General features: G+C 33.6%; 1 protein-coding gene across 2 annotated transcripts in view; it reads right to left on the minus strand.

The window, feature by feature from the left end:
- Positions 1–20,663, minus strand: part of tty (tweety) — a 53,436-nt gene that overhangs the window by 21,418 nt on the left and 11,355 nt on the right. For both annotated transcript variants that reach the window (XM_069059268.1, XM_069059267.1), the window contains exon 2: positions 3,823–4,023. In XM_069059268.1, coding sequence (XP_068915369.1) covers positions 3,823–3,957 — 135 coding nt within the window. In that variant the 5' untranslated portion in view covers positions 3,958–4,023. The remainder of the gene's footprint in view (positions 1–3,822; positions 4,024–20,663) is intronic.

Genomic DNA, 20,663 nt, shown 5'->3' on the forward strand with positions numbered 1-20,663 from the left:
GGAAACCCCCTATTTTTTTTCTTGATTCCGATAGCCCTTTTAATTGTCTAAATGACAGTATAAAAATTTTGTTATCTTACATAAGAAAATTTTTGAGAAAAAAAATACTGAAGTTGGTAAAAATAAATTTTATAACGAACAAAAACAAGTCAAAAAATCAAGTAGGTAAATCAAACAGTCAAATGTTATTGTCAATTTCATTCGTATGTGTTATTTGTTTTACAAAACGTTTTCGAAAATGACTTATTTAACAGAAACACAACGTATAGAAATTTTAATTTTGATTGGGTGCGGGGATAAAACTAGATAAAACTAAAACAGGGGGAATTTCTTCATAAACTTGCTTATTGTCAACCAGCTGGGGGATGGCAAATCGAACATTTAATTCCATAATTTTAAACTAACTAACACAGTTTTTGACTTGTTTTTGTTCGTTATAAAATTTATTTTTTCTAAATTTATATTTTTTTTTCTCAAAAATTTCCTTATGTAAGGTAACAAAATTTTTATACTGGCGTTTAGACAATTAAAAGGACTATCAGAATCAAGAAAAAAAATAGGGGGTTTCCATTTAAAAAAACTATCGATGACGTCATAACTCGAAAACAAATGACTGTTTCGAATTTTATTTTGCATTAAAATATGTATTTTTATAAACTAAAATTGACCTGTCCAAAGATTTTTTTGAAAAAAATTTTGTTTAATTTTTAATGAATTTATTCCATACTTTTGCCGCTCACTGTATATTATTTAAATCAGAAACATTTTGTTTGGGGCACATAAATATTTATATTGTTTAAACAATAATTATGCTATTTATGGAAAAAATTCAGTTTTTTACGATATTTATTGAAATTTTGAATACTAATGGGTCTTTTTTATTTTTCTAACTTTAAATTACATATATGAAAATTTTTCAAAATTTTTTATAAACAATTACTTAATTATAAATAGGATTTTTTAAAAATTATACATATAAGAATGATATAGAATTAATATATAGATACAATAAAATTAGAAACGCTTATCATAATTCATTCAAACTTTTGGCCGTTTTAGCGCCATACAGTGTAAGATACAGAGAGTAAAACCAAAATTAATTGTGAAACGAAAAAACACTTAGCGAGAAATTAGCCATTTGCAATTGTTACAGTTTGTCTTTCAAAAAGCTGTTCTTTTCAGAACTCTGGGAAATTATAATATTATATATTTATGCAATTACAAGCGGTGGAAATTATTTATTTTATTGATAAAATTAAAATTTGTTACACAGTCTAGGACTGGTTTACAAATCTATGAGGGGCATGATGACCAACTCAATAGACCGGGACCAATGGCTTAACGTGACTTCCGAATCACGAGACAGAATATGGCCTTTTTTAACAATTATTTTAAATTTCGTGATGAACTGATGATAGTTTGTTTTGGTTGGTAGGTCAGATGGTGAACCGCGGGGAATAGGGCGGTTCGGGAGGGTGATCCAGGTTGCTTTTCTAACCGCTTAGAAATTTCGTTGTTACGTTAGTTTTTTAATCATAACTTGACTAATATTCCGTCAAAATTATAATAACAAACACTATCGTAATCAGAGAATATCGGTCTTTAGTTCTTAAAGAATAATTTTTTTCGATTTGAGGCTTAGTTCTCGAGCAATGCAGTGAGGAACGTAAAAATACGGCAAAATTAACGAATTTTTGGCGAGCGTCGAACAGAGATACAGCCATTTCAATTTTGCTGTTCCCATAAAACGCAATGCTTCTTTGAAAATTGTTTATTTTTTTACAACCAAACGGCTACAGAAAATATGACAAAGTTTTCACCAAAAAAAATATCTGAACATCAGTATCTGACACGCTACGTAAGTCGAAAATTTTGAATAACGCCCTTTTGCACACGACAATTTTTGAACTTTTTTTTTTTGAAGTTCACCTATACATGACCAATCGATTTAGCAAGGTGTTTACTTTTTGCCATTAACTGCCCACACGACGAACTTTTTAAGCCTCCGAGTTCTGTTAGTCGGAAAGCCAGCGAATATTTTTCTCATTTCACTTCGAAACGAGAATTTTATGATACGTACCGCTGCAGATGTGGCAATCACGGAGGTGACCATTTGACAACAGTGCGTTGTAACGTCCCGCGACAAGAAGTAAGAGAAAATGAAAAATACTCCTGCCTAATCTCTGAATATGTATTTGTATAGGAACGGTTCATCGTTTATTATATGGATCATGAACTACTCGTATTACTCCACTCTTTCTGCTGTCTTTATTTATAATTGTTTCCGAAAATTCTCCTTATTGATGTTTAAAAACTGGTTGAAATTTGTTTTCGTTGATTAAATTCGCTGTAAGACATCATTTCTTCGTGGTTTTAAATATTACAATTCTCTATCATCTGGTGATAGAGTCATTAACATCAATATCCTCTTGTACAACAGCTACATGAGGAATCATTTTTTGCTTGACTACGCTGAAAATTATTTTTGGTCAGTTTTTTGCAAAGAACATTAATAAATCTATTTTTATTTTTGCTGTTTGACGTTTTAATCTGTGAAGTATCATACCACCATCAATTAGGTAGAAAAACTTGCTAAAATCGTTAACATCCGTTTTACATTGTTCAAAAATATTATATGTATACCTATGTAAGGACGATTTAGACGTTTTCCTCATTCCATTCTTCTTACTTATGGCCCTTACATTAAACACTTTTAATATAAGGGATGACACGTTTTGAGGGAGATTATCGGAAAAATCTTTTATGTTTATATGGGATGTGTGAGAGTGAGTGTTGGTTGAACTACAACGATAGCAGGTTGCGATTCACCTTAACAAACAGATTTTAAAATATACTTACGAATTTTCAAAATACTTTAATGATGAATTACATATCCATTGTGCTGTTTAATACAAGTAGATACAGGTAGTAGTGCTAAAACTATATGTAAGTAATATGTATAGGTACATAACGCATACGTATTTCTCCATTCTTCTTGTACCGCATTTTTATGTTGAATTTTTACTGGAAATGTTAATTTAACAACTACTTTTTATACTAGAGTTTCAATATAAAATATTCCCTTTGGAATAAATATCGTGAAAAACTGAATTTTTTCCATAAATAGCAACATTATTGTTTAAACAATAGAAATATTTATGTGCCCCCACCAACATTCTGATTTCAAATAATATACGAAAACAAATATTAAAAAAAAAATCATCAAAATCGAACCTGTTCTTGAGGATTAAGAAGTAAAAACCTTCAATGACTCGACTAGATGTACTACTGCGAATTTCTTGCAGACACCTATCGCAAAGTATTCTAAAATTGTTTCTTTGTATTAATTTAGTTTTTGTGCAACCGTACGCGAAACGAGCACTTCGGCATCAAACAGGCAGCGAAATCTAATTTCTATCATAAATGCATTTTGCTCAGTTGAGTAAACCATTTTAGTTTCGAAAAAAAGGTTTTTATGAAAAATACGACGATAGTTTTTGTTCCTTATGGACTGCACCAGTATTGGAAGAAAACGATGTTAACTCTCCATTCCTTGGGCCAAAACAATATTATATTTGTTTATAACTAATAATATTAAACAAATTAAAAATTCTTAGGTGAGTTTATTGTTAAATCTAGTGTTTAGACTTACATTTTTGTCATTTTCCCAAAATTTGTTCATTTACTATTGCACCGAATCTGACGAAACAATTAAATTCTGTAGTATTGAATTTTTCAAAATTAAAAGTTCAAAGAAACCTTTGTTTTTCAAGTTACAGTATTCCTTTTGCATATATTTTTTTAATTTTGAATTTGACTTACCTCTAAATAAACGGGCGACTGTGGGTCGAACGAATTGTTAACTTGATGGAATGTGACATTTAAGTGAGGTAGCGAGTGCAGCAAACGCGCCAAGAATGGGATGCTGTACGCGTCCTCTCCTGGAGTGACGCCCATGCCAGCACTACGCCACTGCGTTTACGTCACACCATTATCACACAAAATCCGGCACGCTTCGAACCACTGGAATCAGAGAGAAAACAATGAGAAAACCGTATCATTATCGCTTGCAAAAATTGCGAAAAGACCCCAGGACAATGGGGAGCAACAGCACATATTTTCTGCTCGATAAAGCAATTCCGAGGGACGAATTATAACGATGGATTATGCAGGACGAGATAGGAAAAAAGGCGAGAGTCGCCGGGCACACCCATCTGGGATATGCGCCATCCTGTTGCGTCCTTCAGAATCCGTTTGCATTTTTATTAATTTTTCAGGCGATCTCGACGGCGACGTCAAGAAGCCCTAAATCGCGCCGTCGAGCACGTACTCGTTCAGATCTCAATTCGGAAAGCTGGTGGGGCAATTAGAGTCCCGATAAATCACCCAATAACATCGCAGAAATTAAAAACGGATCAAGGGGTTTCGCCCAAATTGGTTATCCTCGGCCAGAACGCACCAGAATGGATTGTGTGTGGTTTCCGACGGTCTGGTATATGTTTCTTCGGCACTGACGTATCTACCGTATGTCCTCGGATTGAGTTCACAAGAGGAAAACAAATTTTATTTTTGATTTTACGCGACTTGAGAACGGCGAATGGTCTTATTCGACACCTCGAGTTTTTGAGGAATTGAAAAGCAACGTGTTAAAAAACAGGCCTGGCACAATTCCGGAATTAATACAAAATACAAGTAATTACTTATACCTGCAATTTAATTGATCTCCCGACTTTGCAAAGGTCATTTGAAAACATGAAGCGAAGAGTAAAGTAAGTAAAGTGAGAGGAAATTCTTTTACCACCGACAGGTCACACATAATTTACTCCTTTAGGAAAATCAAGATTTCAAGGTTCTCAAAATCATTAACCTAACTTTTAAGACTGACATCTGAGAATTAGGCCCTTGGTGCAAAGAAGCCATCGATTTCATTAATGTCATCGGAAACCGACTTATTGCGAAATCAGGCGATTCAAAGCCAAAAAAATTCATTTTCGAGAGGATTTCCCTTGCCATTCAACGTGGAAACGCTGCAAGCATTCAGGGCACTTTTCCAGATTCCGCATTATTATCGAAAATTTTTGTATTGTAACACAAAAATATGTATTATTATTTTATTACATTATTTGAAGTTTATAATAATTAGTAATTGTTTTGAAGCTTGAATTAACGAAATTTATGTAAATTCTGTAATATGTAGAATTATTTATCAGTGGCCCATTTAAGAAATAATCCTGGTGCATGTCCGTGTGGACAAAATTATATTTACTTACCTATTTCACAAAATAACTGACATTTTACTTATTAAGTACCTCCTGTTAGGGGAAGCCGGGGCGGAGCGGAACCGCAAGCTAGAACGGAACATCCGATTTATTTTTAGTCAACAATAATACATCTACTCCCATGAATCTTTAGTTGAAAGCTTTTGAAATGAAGTCCCACCAATTACATTCTCGTATTCTACGTATTCATGCCACTGTTTTAGTTCCGTTCCTTTTTTATATAAAATTATAAATATGTATCTAAAAATTTTAATCACAAAAATATCTCAAATTACACCGCTATAAATTAATTATTGCTATTTTCTTTTGCCCTTCAATTAAATGTTGAATGGAAGTTTACCTTCAAATACTGGAACAGTGTATTTTACGAGCGAATTTCACTTAATTATTACTTATTTGTTTGTTTTATTGTTCAACTAAATAATTAAAGATTTTATTTCCAGAAAATTAACTTGCACTATAAATTAATATACTTGCACTTTTGATATATTCATCAATAATTTAATTCTGTTCCAGTTACGCTTGCAGTACTTTCCGTATTTAATGGAATTACAATTGCTTCGATTCTTATTTTAGTTTACACTATAAATCATGTTAAGACATAAGAAACGAATTTAACTTTGTAAACGAGTCTTTAAATATATAGGCTTCATGTAATTATAGTGTCCCGTTTTAACAAGAGTTTCTCAAGATAAAAATAGGTCGGTCATTGATGATCACCAACGAGTTGTTGTTTTGAAAGTTAGAGACCCAAAAACAGAAAAATTCGGCAATTTTCTATGTGAAAATTACGCAAACAAAAATACAGTTCCGTAACTGTTAAAAAAATTGTAATTTTTTTAAGTTGCATTTATTTTGAAAGCAAAGATTAACTGATTCCTAATTAACAACGATTTTCTACGGTTATTGAAAAGCACAATTTCAATCGAGTGTTTCAAAAACGAATATACATACATAACAGTTATTCATTTTTCAAAAGCAATATAAATAAAAATTCTTAACCGTTATTTAATTAATTTCAAAAATAGAGGGTTATTCACCGTAGAGTTCCAGCGAAAATTTAATATTATGCAGCACAAAATACCAAAAGCTAAGGTTATAAGAAGAATCATTTTATACTGGGTGCCCCAAAATTCGCGGAACAACGTAGTAGTACGTTGTTAAGTAGTCATTAAGAGATCAGGTAAAAATGTTTAAAAAAATCAATCTTCTTTTTTGTAGAAGATATGGACCTATTCGTTACACTAAATGTGGCAACATTTAAAAACATTCTATGCATCCCAATAGTCTGCAAATATTTAATTTTTGTTGTATCCATGGAAATGAGAGGGAAAAATCAAAGCCGTGTTGCCGTACGCTGTTTGAGGTAAAACGAACATAAAATTACTACTTGGAAATGCTGGAAATAATGGAGAAAATAATTGCAAACCTGATCACAATCGTTCAAAACTATTAGGCCACTGGCTAGTGAAAGACAAATAGTCAAAATCTTTTTTATTATTTAAAATAAATGAGATCAAAGCTGCACCTTTTGGGCCCCCATATCTTTAAATCTAAGAGGTATAGAATTTTTTAATTATTTTTCTCGTTATTTTCTAACATGAATTGACATTACCTCATTGAGTTGTTCCGCGAATTTTGGGGCACCCAGTATAATAGTCTGACATAATAAAAAAATTCGTACGTTTTACACGATTTTTACATACTCAAACGATGAAGAAACAGCCATGATTCTCATTTTTGGTGAGTGCCCTAAAAATGCTGTTCAACTTGTCCATGTTTAGTCTCAAAGATATCCAAATAGACCTATTTCTAAATGTTTTTGTCTAACGTTGATTTCTTCGTATAACAGAGAAGAAAATGACATTTTAACTTTTAAATGAAACTACTTTGAGTCCTTATTTGTAAAACATTAAACATGGGATCTAGTAATCTGAGTTTTAATATATTTTTCTGTAATATGTTCCATATTGTTCTACGAAAAAATTTAGTCCAATCAGATCGGTCCGAAATTCGAACTTCAATAAGTTGTCAGTGAATATTTCCATGCACCGGTGCGATTCCATGACGGCACCAGTGCATTAATTAAGTCTATTGTTCGTCATTTGCCTGGCTTTATACCGACAGAAATTTTTTTATACTACTTGCAGAATAACAAGTTTCTTTGTCAGTTGAGACCTCGGGATGCTATGCTTTGAACATGTTAAACATAATTTTGATATTATGGCTTTCAATTCAGATTTGAACCCCAATTAAATTCTTCCGGTTGATGGTTGTAGAAATTCAAAACTTTTCACGAAAACACTGAAAAATGTATTTTGAAGACACAACCATTATGAGACAAATTGGTGTCGGAGTTATCGTATTTAATCAGCTTGACATGATTTCCAAAAAATCTGTTTTCATGGATCATGTGCTCATTACGCCAGTAAACGCACTTTTGCCATTATCTGAAAAGTGACAAATACAACATTACTGCATTGTAGCCTGTTCGAAAGAGCCTACTTTTCCCCTTATCACTTCGAAATTATCGCGACCGTCACTCGACAAACAAACCGGAAAATGATTCAAAATAACTCGATGGATGTTACAGAAACGGGGGATTTATTTTGGTACATCCTGTCCTCTTCGTCTGATTCTCCCCGACGTTTCGCACTTGTGCGAGCGACGAAAAATCCCCAATTTACCCCGTCCTATTTCAAGACAAATCGATATGGGTTGATGTGTCGTTAATCAGCGAATTAAATGGGTCCGATTCAATAAGATGTCGTCGCTTACCTAAACCGCTGATGAAATTTCTCTCCTGTTTGTTTAGCGCGGTTGGGTTCGTTGCGTACATGAAATGACAACAACGATAAATTTGTGACTCATTCCGAGCGATAAAAGAATACAGGATTCTGTCAAAGAACCAGTCTGTCGATATGACCGATTTTTCAATGTTATCCTCCCACACATTTCCGCATAGAAGAAAAATTGCAGAACGGAAATCAATAAATCAAGGTGATGAATTATTCACAAGAAATATCGGTTATTAAAAATGTGTTGAGATAGCGCCAGATGCCTTCAACCAATCTGTCTCTTCAGTAAAGGTGGGTCCACACTACAACGTTCGGCAATCCGAATGCAACATTCGGAATGCCGCGCGACAGAATTATGTTGGTTGCAAATTTATTTTCCCAACTGAATGTTTGCTCATATGTGGACGTGTGCAAAATTGTCAACAAAGGCCCTTGGTATCCATCGGCATAGTGTGGACTCGCCTTAACGATGATGTTATATCCGTTGACATAAAATAAATGAGATTTGTGATCATTAATATTAGTAATATACCGGGACATTTTTTTAACATTGAACATAGCCCATACTTATTCCCTATGTTCAGTTTTAAAAAACACAGGTCAACACATGTATGTAATCACGTAACCAAGGTAACGAAAATAAGTACTTGACAGTTTAACAAAATGATCAAGTTGTTTGAAGAAGAAATACACATAATGCAATTATTCTATGCCAATCAGATTAGAAATGTGCGTGACATTTCCAATGCAACACATGATAGACCAATTCCATCAATCGGAACAATTTTTAACATTATTCAAAATCTCTGGTGTTCGGTATAGTTGGTTGCATAGCAACTCACAATGCATTGATCTGTGTTTTTTAAAATTGAACATAGGGAATAAGTACCTATGGACTATGTTCAGAGTTAAAAAAATGTCCCGGTATATCGGGTGTTTTTTTAACCTCACAGTAGGCGTTGAAGAATGAAGAGTCGATTGTACACGCACTATAGAGGTTACGGATCAGGGATCAGCTGTTTAAATCTTGCGTTTTTTATAGGAGTGGTGCGTTCACAATCGACTCTTCAACGCCTACTACGAGGCGAAATTTAAAAAAACACCCGATATAAACACAACACAATAATTTGTTCGAAAATAAATGTGAATTTTGGTCATTATTATTGTCAGTAATAAATCAAGAGATAACACACTATGGTGTACAAACAATTCATTCTGAGATTTCTATTCTAATTTGTTTTTTAATTACCATTTAAAATTACATATTCCGTTGAAGTTTAAAATTCAAATAAAACATCTGCAGAGCAAACTCAAGTTGAAGAACAAAAAAAATCTAGGGAGCACTTTTTCAGGCTCTTATGGAAGTATTGTCCACATTATATGAACAGAAACTTCCTCTATACAGTTCAACTTAAATGGAAAGATATTTGGCTGTTAATACAGCATTAGTCAGCTGTGTCAGTCGTTTAAAACAGAAACTAAAGAATGCAGTGTTTTTTTATTGGTTTTCCTCTTTTGTCAATTGTATTTCACTATTTCTCAAAACTATTTCATATTTACGCCACTTTGACATTTAATACAGATAGGAAATAGTTTTGAGAAATAGTGAAATAATTGACAAAAGAGGAAAACCAAAGAAAAACAGTGTAATTTGATTTTTTTTTTTGGTGGTAAATTTAATCTGTAGTGCCCTCTCAATGTATGCACGTTTTTTTTAGGATTCTGTGATAACCCTGTTAGGAGGTACATATTAATTAAAACAAGACGACACTGCACGTAATTTGTTATCATAATTAAAAATTTTAACAAATTGATTTTTACCTTTTTTATAAAAAGCCGATGTAGTATCACATCCTGCGAAGGCATCAATAAAGAAAAGATACTCTTTTTTGATATTTAAGAACTGGTTTAAATTTGTTTTCGTTGATTAAACTCGCTGTAAGACAATAATGTCTGATAGAGAATTGTACTATTTAAAACCAGGAAGAGTTATCTCTTCGTGGTTCTATCATCTGGTGATAGAGAATTGTACAATATTATGTACAGTTCTTTTTTTAATTATTATAGTCCGATGAGCCTATAATACGTGTCAAAAATAAATTACTCCCTAGAATTCGAATTTTTAGGGAAATAACGTTTTTCATGTTATGTGTAACTAGAATTGTCAAAAGTAACTTTGAATGCTTAAGGTTGGTTACTATGAATTAAAAGATTAAGTCCAACCAAATATGCCACCAGAAACCAAAATTAATTATGAAACGATCACTTAGCGAGAAATTAGCAACTGTTTATAGTCCATTTTTTTATTATAGTCCGATGAGCTTAATCCGAATCAAGAAGTCGACATGACCTGCGTCTGCTTTCGACATTTGACAGCAGTGCATGGTTCTACCAATATTTGAAACTTTATTTAGGCAACATGAGACAGATATTGTGTTCTTTCGTGCTTTCTTGGTATTTCTGCAAATTCATTCATCCGTTTTAATTTTATCTTTCAAAAAACCGCTCCCTTCAGAACGCTTTTGATACCTAACTATTTACATATCAACTAATAGGTCAGCTATATTAAAAATTGTTGAAAACAGCACTAAACAATCACGTTTAGACTGTCTTTCTTTCTTCCTAGATTTTGTTTCGGCAACGCCATGAACACAAAACAACTCTCTAGGAATTAGTTTACCCCCTTACCTGTTAACTTCTAGTCTTGCAAGTTTTCGCGCAATTCCAATATTATTTTTGCAATTTACAAATTCTGTAAAAGGATCTGTCCACTGCTTTTTGTTGGCATCATACGGAGGACATTTCAAGCAAAATTAAACAAAATTATCACAAATAACGTGGTTAAAACGTAACCTAAAAATTTGACGTCGCTAGTGGAATAAACGTACAATTCGCGTCTCGCTCTAATCGCACATGCTAAAGCGAGATGCATAGTGGGGCACGCTTAATACAATACGTACAAGCATTCAATAGTTTATTTACATTATGTTGAAAAGAGATAGAAATATGACAGTTGTTCTGCTTTTTAATTGATACATCGGACTATAATTAAAAAATGGACTATACAAGGAATTCGCTGCCTTACATTTTTGATATGGTTACGATATCTTTTGTTTGTCACCAGAAACCACATAGCCTCCAACCTAATCAAATTTATGGCAACCTAGTAACGAATATCTCTAAATACTAGGGAGTAATTTATTTTTGACACGATTATAGTCCGAATCAAGAATTCGATATGACCTGGGTCCGCTTTAACAGCAGTGCATGGTGCTACACTTTGTCCAGAGAGAGACTGGGAGATTTTAAATTGTATTAAATTAACCCAACACTACAAAATGCACTAGAATACATTAATTAGAGCATAATTTCAGGGCAAAAATGTTACTGCTTGAAGGATATATTTCAAATTTTACTTCCTCTACGTAGTGGTTTTTATGTCAACCAATTTCTCACTGGACAAACTTTACCACAGATGTCATTCCAAATTTCAATTTTCACGTTTTCAGTTGTCTTCTTTCGTGCTTTATTGGTATTTCTGCGAATTCATTTCTCCGTTTTCATTTTGTCTTTCAAAAAGCTGTTTCGGCTCAGGGACGCGAGGGTCGCGGGTTCGATTCCGACCCAGGGCGTAATTTGAAAAAAAAAAAAGCTGTATTCTATCTCGTGATTCGGAAGTCACGTTAAGCCATTGGTCCCAGTCTATTGAGTTGGTCATCATGCTCCTCATAAAGTTGTAAACCAGTCATAGACTGTGAAACAAATTTTTATGCAATTACAGCCGTGGAAATTATTTATTGATTATTATTATCCTGATGAACTGATGATAGTTTGTTTTGGTTGGTAGGTCAGAAGACATTGACGAACCGCAGGGAATAGGGCGGTTCGGGAGGGTGATCGATGTATGCATTTCTACTCGCTTAGAGATTTTGTTGCTACGTTCGTTTTTTAATCATAACTTGACTAATTTTTCGTCACAATTATAAAAGCAAACATCATCGTAATCAGAGAATAATGGTCTTTAGTTCTTAAAGAATACATTTTTTTGATTTGAGCCTTAGTTCTCGAGCAATGGAGTGAGAAACGTAAAAACACGGCAAAATTAACGAAATTTTGGCGAGCGTCGAACAGAGATACAGCCATTTCAATTTTGCTCTTCCCATAAAACCCAATGCTTCTTTGAAAAATGTTTATTTTTTTACAACCAAACGGCTACAGAAAATATGACAAAGTTTTCACCAAAAAAATATTTGAACATCGGCTATCTGACACGCTACGTAAGTCGAAAATTTTGAATAACGCCCTTTTGCACACGACAATTTTTGTACTTTTTTTTTTGGAAGTTCACCTATACATGACCAATCGATTTAGCAAGGTGTCAGATTTTTGCCATTAACTGCCTACACGACGAACTTTTGAAGCCTCCCAGTTCTGGTAGTCGAAAAGCCAGCGAATATTTTTCTCATTTCATTTGGAAACGAGAATTTTATGATACGTACCGTTGCAGATGTGGCAATCACGGAGGTGACCATTTGGCAACAGTGCGTTATAACGTCCCGCGACAAGAAGGAAGAGAAAATGAAAAATACTAATCTCTGAATATGTATTTGTATAGGAACGGCTCATCGTTTATATGGATCATAAACTACTCGTATTACTCCAGTTTCTGTTGTCTTTATTTATAATTGTTTCCGAAAATTCTCCTTATTGATATTTAAAAATTGGTTTAAATTTTGTTTTCGTTGATTAAACTCGCTGTAAGACATTATTTCTTCGTGGTTTTAAATAGTACATACAATTACTACAATTCTCTATCATCTGGTGATAGAGTCATTAATAACACTAATACATCAATATCCTCTTATACAACAGCTAGATGAGGAAAGATCAGCATCACTTTCTGCTTGACCACGCTGAAAATTATTTTCGGTCAGTTTTTTGCAAAGAACATTAATACATCTATGTATTTTATTTTTGCTGTTTGACGTTTTAATCTGTGAAGTATCTTACCACCATCAATTACGAGTATGTAGAAAAACTTGCTAACATCGTTAACATCCGTTTTACATTTTTCAAAAATATTATATACCTATGCAGCGACGATGTACCTAGTCGTTTTCCTCATTCCAGCATTCTTCTTCTTACTTATGGCTCTTACATTAAACATTTTTAATATAAAAGATTAGAATTTGTTGTTAAAAATTTGTTATATATGTATAGCCAGTCGATAAATTCGGTAGAAGAACTAACTGGAGGAGTCCTGGCAGCTAATGTCCAAATTCGGGAAGATCGTGAAGTTTTTTACAGGGTCCGTGCATCAATGGCGCGGACGGCACAGGGCACAAGCCTGTATCACGCATTAAGGATAACATTTTCAGCATTTACTGTGAATAAGGTACGTTAAAAGTAAAAGTGTTTTGTCCGTTTTTCCGGCACAATTCAGTGTCAGTGTCAAATTTCTTGCGTTGTAATCGTTTTCGTTGTGGCTTTTTATCATTTCACTTTCGTCCCACTGTAGAGAACTTGAAATTTACTACCGAAAGCAGTCATTCTATTTAATTACAAGATACATCTTTCTAATTCGTTAACTTTAATTAAATACAAATATGTAAGTAACACAACACAACGTAAGATTTTTTTTTACAAATTCTTGTTTCGTACTTTTTGCAAAAATACCACCTGCTTAGAAAAGGAGAACATCGAAAACATCCCTAAACCCACAACAGTCTACATAATTTCCAATCTGGTTCTCTTCACCATTCGGCAGGACCGTCAGCTTCTTGGAGCTTACGGCGAATCCTAGCCAAGCGAGATTCTTACCCTTCTGTTATCAACCCAGAGGTGTAGTCCGCCACGTAGGCGTCCCACTGATCTATTTCATTATTATTTCACGAACGGTAAGCCCCCGGATGAGGGCAGAAGCTTTCCGTAGCTTAAAAACGTCGAGATAAACGACAGCCAGCGGTGCACTTACCACTTTCCAAACATAAAACAAAAACCAACACCACATGTTCTCTTTTAAGTAATTATGTAGTTATTTAAGATTCCATTGGGCGAGAGGTGAAAGGGCGAGCTGTTCGTTCTTTGATGATAATTCAAGAAAACGTCTCCGGTGATTTATCTAAGTCGTTCGTCGGCCGAAATTGTCCCCGCAAACATTCCGGATTCCAGGGAGAGATTGCGGAAGTGATCGACAACACTTACTGGTACATAAACGTTAATCATCTTTATCAGTGAATAACGCAACCCTCGACAGGAAGTGGCAATTCGTTTGAAAAGCCGATCGTTTTGCTTCCGACGTGATTTATGCTGACGACAGTTGAGCACGAATGACGGTACTGTCGCGATAACAAAAAATGTTGAATTTCAACTGCACCAGCTCTTTCGCTTTCCTCTCCATTGCTTTGCTTTTTATCGACGCTTCAGCAGCGTGGTGATTGGAAATAGGTCACGTCATCCGAGAATCTCTATCTCTTCCGAGTCGTACCATCCGGTTTAATCATCACCGCAGTCCTGATAACATCGCAAGAAGTCATGTGCTGTATGGCAATCAAAGCCGTACGACTCATGTGCCTTGTCACACTTATCTGTACGATTTATCATAAGGAAATTTTGATTTACGGAAGTCGTAAAAGGCCAAAGTATATAAAATCTTTTATTACTATATACCTGTAACATGACAGAAATAAAAATGTCGGTAACATGAAGTCGAGTTTCAGATTCAAACGCGTTAGCACCGCTGCGGCTTCCAAAAATATTTCATTTTCTTTATTTTTTTCAGTTAACAATTATTGGAAAATTTCCCCAACCAATATCAACATAAAGAAATAAAATCCTTAGAAATCACCTCATTTACCTCACAACCGTTTATGCTACGTATATTTGTCAATATACAGTGCGGACGTCACTAGTTACTGTTTTTGACATGCGTCAATTTGCAAAGATGGCGCTGGGAGCGCTGGCAAATTTGACATTTCAAATAGCAAGGGAGACACGTGACCTCCCTTGCTATTTGACAGCTCTTTTAATTCTCTATCTAACAGCGGATTTGATTTTCCAATTCAACGAACTTGTTTTGGAGTTGGTTTCGCTTGCGTGCTGAAGGAATTGTTTCGTACTCCTATTTAAAATAATTTTTGAATTAGAATGATAAATAAATAACTAAAATATGTAGTTGTTTTTGTATTAAGTGCACAAAATGATTGTTTTTTATTGGGGCATGAGAATGAGTTTTTGGTCGAGACCGTTAGGTCGAGACTTCAAACTCATTCGAATGCGCCAACAAAACAATCATCTTTCGCACGAAATACAAACACTGTTTTTTCTACAACCGCATTTTAAAATTTTTGAATTTTTTAATTTTTGTAAAATTTTCCTTGGATGCTAAAATATTTGTCAAAAATGACATACTTTGCGACTTGATAACGATGCATAAATGTCACGTTTTTTTGACGGTTGTAGAATAGTATATTAAAGTACAAGTGGATAAAAAGGTCTTTAAAACACGCGCGATTTTTCGGGCACAACGGCGCAGCCGGAGTGTTCGAAATACAGCAAGTGTTTTAAAGACCAGTTATCCACGAATACTTTACGCTATTTTTTTTTATTGGTACACTTTGAAATAATAAATATTCCAAAAAATGGAAATAAGAACGTGAATACATTAGTGATGTGGCATGAATATACCTTTCGTTGTCATGGAAAATGAAAAAAAAGATTAAGATTGTTGAATATTTGATCAAAGCTTTTGGAACGTTTGTTAGTAGTATTTTAATTGATGTTACAAGGTACTCCTGTCAGATCAATCATTAATAAGTTAATATTTAGACTTCACGTTTCTCCGGTCCTCTCGGATTGTTGATGATGCCATGGAAACTTTAAAAAACGCGCGTTTTTAAAAGTTCGATTTATACACGCTCAGGCGTGTTTTAAATGAGCAAGCTTACCAATAAAAAAAATAGTAGTTTATTTAATGAGTTCGTGGGTAATTTGGGCTTTTTTTGGCATGAGTGGGCCAGTTTAAAATTCGGGTGAAATGAGAGTTTTAAAGGTCCACGAGTGCCAAAAAAGCCCAAATTACACAAGAACGAGTTGAATACAACGTTTTTTTTGTTCGACGAGCCCCCCAAAGGCTCCAAATCGCTGAAAACCTTTAAAATTAGCTTGACGTTTCGTTTTGACAAGTTGTCAAATTTATCAAAATTCGTTCGCACAGGAGAAAATTCTCAAATTCTGACAGTGTCGGAAAAAAAAAATAAATATCTATTATTCAAATTTGGGGAAAAACAAAAAACTACAAATAAACTTCAATGAATGTTTATCCTGCACTTTTGGGCAATCAAACTGTCTCTTTTTACATTCCATACTCTCATTATGGAATATTTCTTGGCGTAATGGTCGCACACACAGACAAATCTGCGTCTATATTACGAACATTGTGTAAATGATTACATTAGAAAAACGTCAAATAAGTTTGTATCTTTTGTTCTGTTCAAAATAAAATTGTTGCGACAATGTTCATTTTATTAAGTGTTTTAAGGAGGTTTTTTTTGTCAAGGGGTGAAAAAGAATTTAATTGGAAATTATAATTCAGTGGATTTTTTTCTCATTTTGATAATTGATAATATCAATTTCAATAAACGAAAAAATTTGAGAATATAACATTTTTTGCTGCGCCTGTCGTACCTATTCTGTAAAACATGTATGTTTTTGACCTGAATTAAACTTGATGAGATAATTTGATATTTTTGCAATACATAGTTGTATTATCTTTATCACATACATTGTATGTATACATCAGGCCACAAACAAACATAACTTCTATTCAAGTGGTCTCTTCTGATAAGATTAATTCCCAATCTAAGTTCAATCCATAAAAAATCAAATTAACAAAATACAGCTTATCATGTTGTAAAGATGTATTTTCTTGAAAACTAGCTTGTTTTTTAGTTAACAAGTACATCATAATAAGAATTGGCTGGTACTCCTTTCTTTTGTAATATGGATTTCTTCCGCACCATTTTTTTTTTAATTAGAATAACTCAAGTTAATTTATTTCTTCGTAAAAACCTTTTTTAAATCTCACTGTCGTATTCATTCAAAATAGAAACCACCAATAAATTTAGTTTGTAAATGTTGTCATAATTTTTCATAATATTTCAGGTTAGAATATTTTCTGTTGTCAATATTTTCTAACCATTTGTGATTTATACTCTATGTTTATTAATATTATTATATCGGGTGTTTATTTAAATTTATTGTCAAAGTATGCGTTGAGGAGTCCATTGTGAGCTCACCACGGATTACAGATCACGGGTCAGCTGTTTAAATCTAACCTCACTTTATGCGTTGTTTGTGTTTTTACTCTGAAGACTGACGAGTGGTGCGTTCACAATCTACTCTTCAACATCAACTTTGAGGATACATTTAAACGAACATCCGATATTATATATATATGTAGTTTGTACAACAAGATTTGCATTTTATCGGTATATTTGGGTACATTTCCCCACGGGTTATCTATAAATGATTGTCGGGTCAAGCCAGCTTTGGAAAAAAATATTATTGTGTCGCCTTTTTGAAACAGATGCTCAATTTTAATTTATTATTAACTGTAACTTCTGACATTATTGGCGTTTTATTCGCGTTTTCCAGTCCAGTTTGCGTTCCTTATACAGGGTTATTCTAAATGATTGTAGTCGAAGTAGGCGTGAAAACTGAATGTAAAATTTATGGTTGCCGCTCCGCATTAAAAAATCATCAAAATGATGTGTTAAATTGGGTGCAAAACAACTCAATATTTTTAAAATTGATTGTAGAACAACTCAATATTTCTGGATTCAATCGTTAATTTAACAAAAATAAATAAAAATCTCATCACCGCACTTTTCACCTACAAAATAACAGTGACAGCGACACAACTGACAGTTCACATGAAAGCGGCAAAAACGTAATAACATGGGCATGGCCTACTTCGACTACAATCATTTAGAATAACCCTGTATGTACGTATTTGTTTTATCGAAGATAAAATAACAAGAACTAATTTTTTATCGGATAAATTTTTCAATTTTACGAAAACTTTTTGGTTTAACAATTTTAGGAGTTGAATTTGAGCATTTTTATTCTGGTTAGACCCGAGAGCTTTAGCTCGAGTGTTTAACCTTTGAATAAAAATGCCCAAATATCAACGAGTAAAATTGTCTAAAGCAAAAGTGTAAATTGGGAAATTTATTAGATATAAAAAATTAGGTCGTGTTATTTATTTATAATAATATCCGAGGATTCTTACTTTTACACTTTACACGTAAAGTGCCTATGTACCAAAATCCATTCTACACCCGGTATACCTAATTGAATGATAAAGTTTCAAATATCAAATTTATGTACCTATGTACACTTCTGTTCACAGAAAAAGCATATACAAGTCTTGAGAGATATTTTTGCGATTTTTTGGCTGTGAAAATTTACTTGATATTTGTTTCCATGTTTACCCATATTAAGTTATCAGGTAAGAATTTATAAACGAATTTTGATTATACAAGACTTAAAAGAACCCACAATAAACCTTGAAAATAAAGAATAATACCTATAATGTTGATAACAATAACATTAGACGGGGTATTAAGTACACTTTTACTGACTGAAATCGAATTATTTCAATTACCTGTCACTGACAATGACAGTGACATCAGGTAATGATAAATCTGATTTATCTCAAGCAAAATGTAAGTGTATGCTGTTTCAGTGAACAGAAGTGTAGGTACCTATCCAATTAGGTACTCCTCTTATTTACAAAATTTTAATACTCTCAGTCAGATGTTTCAATGACGGATTTAATAAGGGCCTTTAAAGCACGCGCGACGAGTTTAAAGGCTTCCTTATAAACTTGTATCATAATATACTATTATAAATTAGGGTATCTTTAACTCTTTAACCAATCTGCTGCACACAATTTTATCATAGAAAAAATTGCACAATTTGACAAAATTTCATGAATTCATTCTATTATAGGAAACGACACATTTAACTATTGCACAAGCAAGCTATTGAATTCCCTTGTTTTGAAATGATTACTTCAAAACTAAGGTTTGTCATTTTTTGTGCACTGTTTGTGAGTTTTTTGGCGTCCTTTTTGTTTATCTCCCATTTACAGGACTCCATCAAACATTCCACGCTTCCCTGCTCGTTTTGTATTCCGTATTCAATGCGTTCCACGTTTATCTAAAGGGTTAGAAAAGTGCGAGAAGGGTCATAGCGGCGTGTAATCTGTCGAGTACACCCTCAATATGCACACCCCACAAAAAACAAGGGCTGTAAGCCGTACAGTAACGATTTGCATCGGATTTAAAACGGCGGTGACACATCCGAGGTTATGAGAACATCATTCGGCCGCGATCAATCCATTTATGACACAATTCCAGTGAAAGTAGAAAAAGTGAATCATCATCATCAATAATCTTTATTCAGCCAATATTATTTTATAAAATATTCATTCGCTTGACCTTACTCACTAGAGACCGTTTTGCAATGTTGCCAGTTTTTTGTCACTTTATCAGAAACTCGTTTATCACGGTGAGTGTCACTGTCTCATTAATTTATCAAAATAAAGTAGCAATAATGCTGCAGTCGTGCGAGGTGAAAATCGGCAAAACCTTGTTCAATCAAATAATACAAATACTGAACCGACGAGTTAATTTCCATTTTTTTATGTGCTATGACTTAAGTGTATACTATTTGCTTAGTGATATTACGTCAACTTCATTTTTAGTTATCTACGTTCGCCCGATACATTCATCTGATACGGAAATTGCGAAGTAAAAAAAAATTCATGACACTTACTACACTGTTATTTTTTTTATTTCATTAATCTTCATTCTTCCCACAAGATAAAATCTTCGATTATCATCTTAATTTTTCTATATCACCTCTTGATTAAACAAATTTCGTGTTAAAAAATAATCAAACATATCCTGTGATGCAGATTACAATTAGCTGTTGCTCCAGTGACGTCACCGATTTTATTACACACTTGGGCATATCTAGGTAGGTTGCATTTACCTTGCTACACTGTAATGGGTGGTTAGTTTCGCGTCGGCGAACACAGATTACATTATGTCAAAGTTGAACCCAAAACGTAAACTACCAAACAGTAGCTTTTTACTGTATTCTACACAACATTATTTTGTTGTCTTAGACTCATTTAGTCGTCGTATGTTTATCATTTCAAGGCCGTAAAGTGTCAACAAGTTAAAATTATGACGAGCGTCTAAGCTGTTACACTTTACTTGTCAGTAAATTAAAAACCAACAATTTCGAGCAAATAACTGATAAAAATGAAAGTGCCACCGACGAAATGTTTGATTTTATAAAGAAAACTATGAAAGTTTCGTGTGATAATAATTTGTAAGAGAATTCGACAAAAAGAAGCGGAAAAATAAATCTGATACAGGAACACCCCTGCCAATATGGATCTGACTTCCAACGACCACATAAAAGCAAGTCACATTTCATTTCCTTTTTTCACCCTGATTTTTTGGGATGTCCTTATAATGCCTAATGGTGGCAACGTCGCGTCATATCAATT

This window comes from Tenebrio molitor, chromosome 9 (assembly GCF_963966145.1).
Source record: "Tenebrio molitor chromosome 9, icTenMoli1.1, whole genome shotgun sequence".
Classification (NCBI taxonomy): Eukaryota; Metazoa; Arthropoda; class Insecta; order Coleoptera; family Tenebrionidae; genus Tenebrio; species Tenebrio molitor.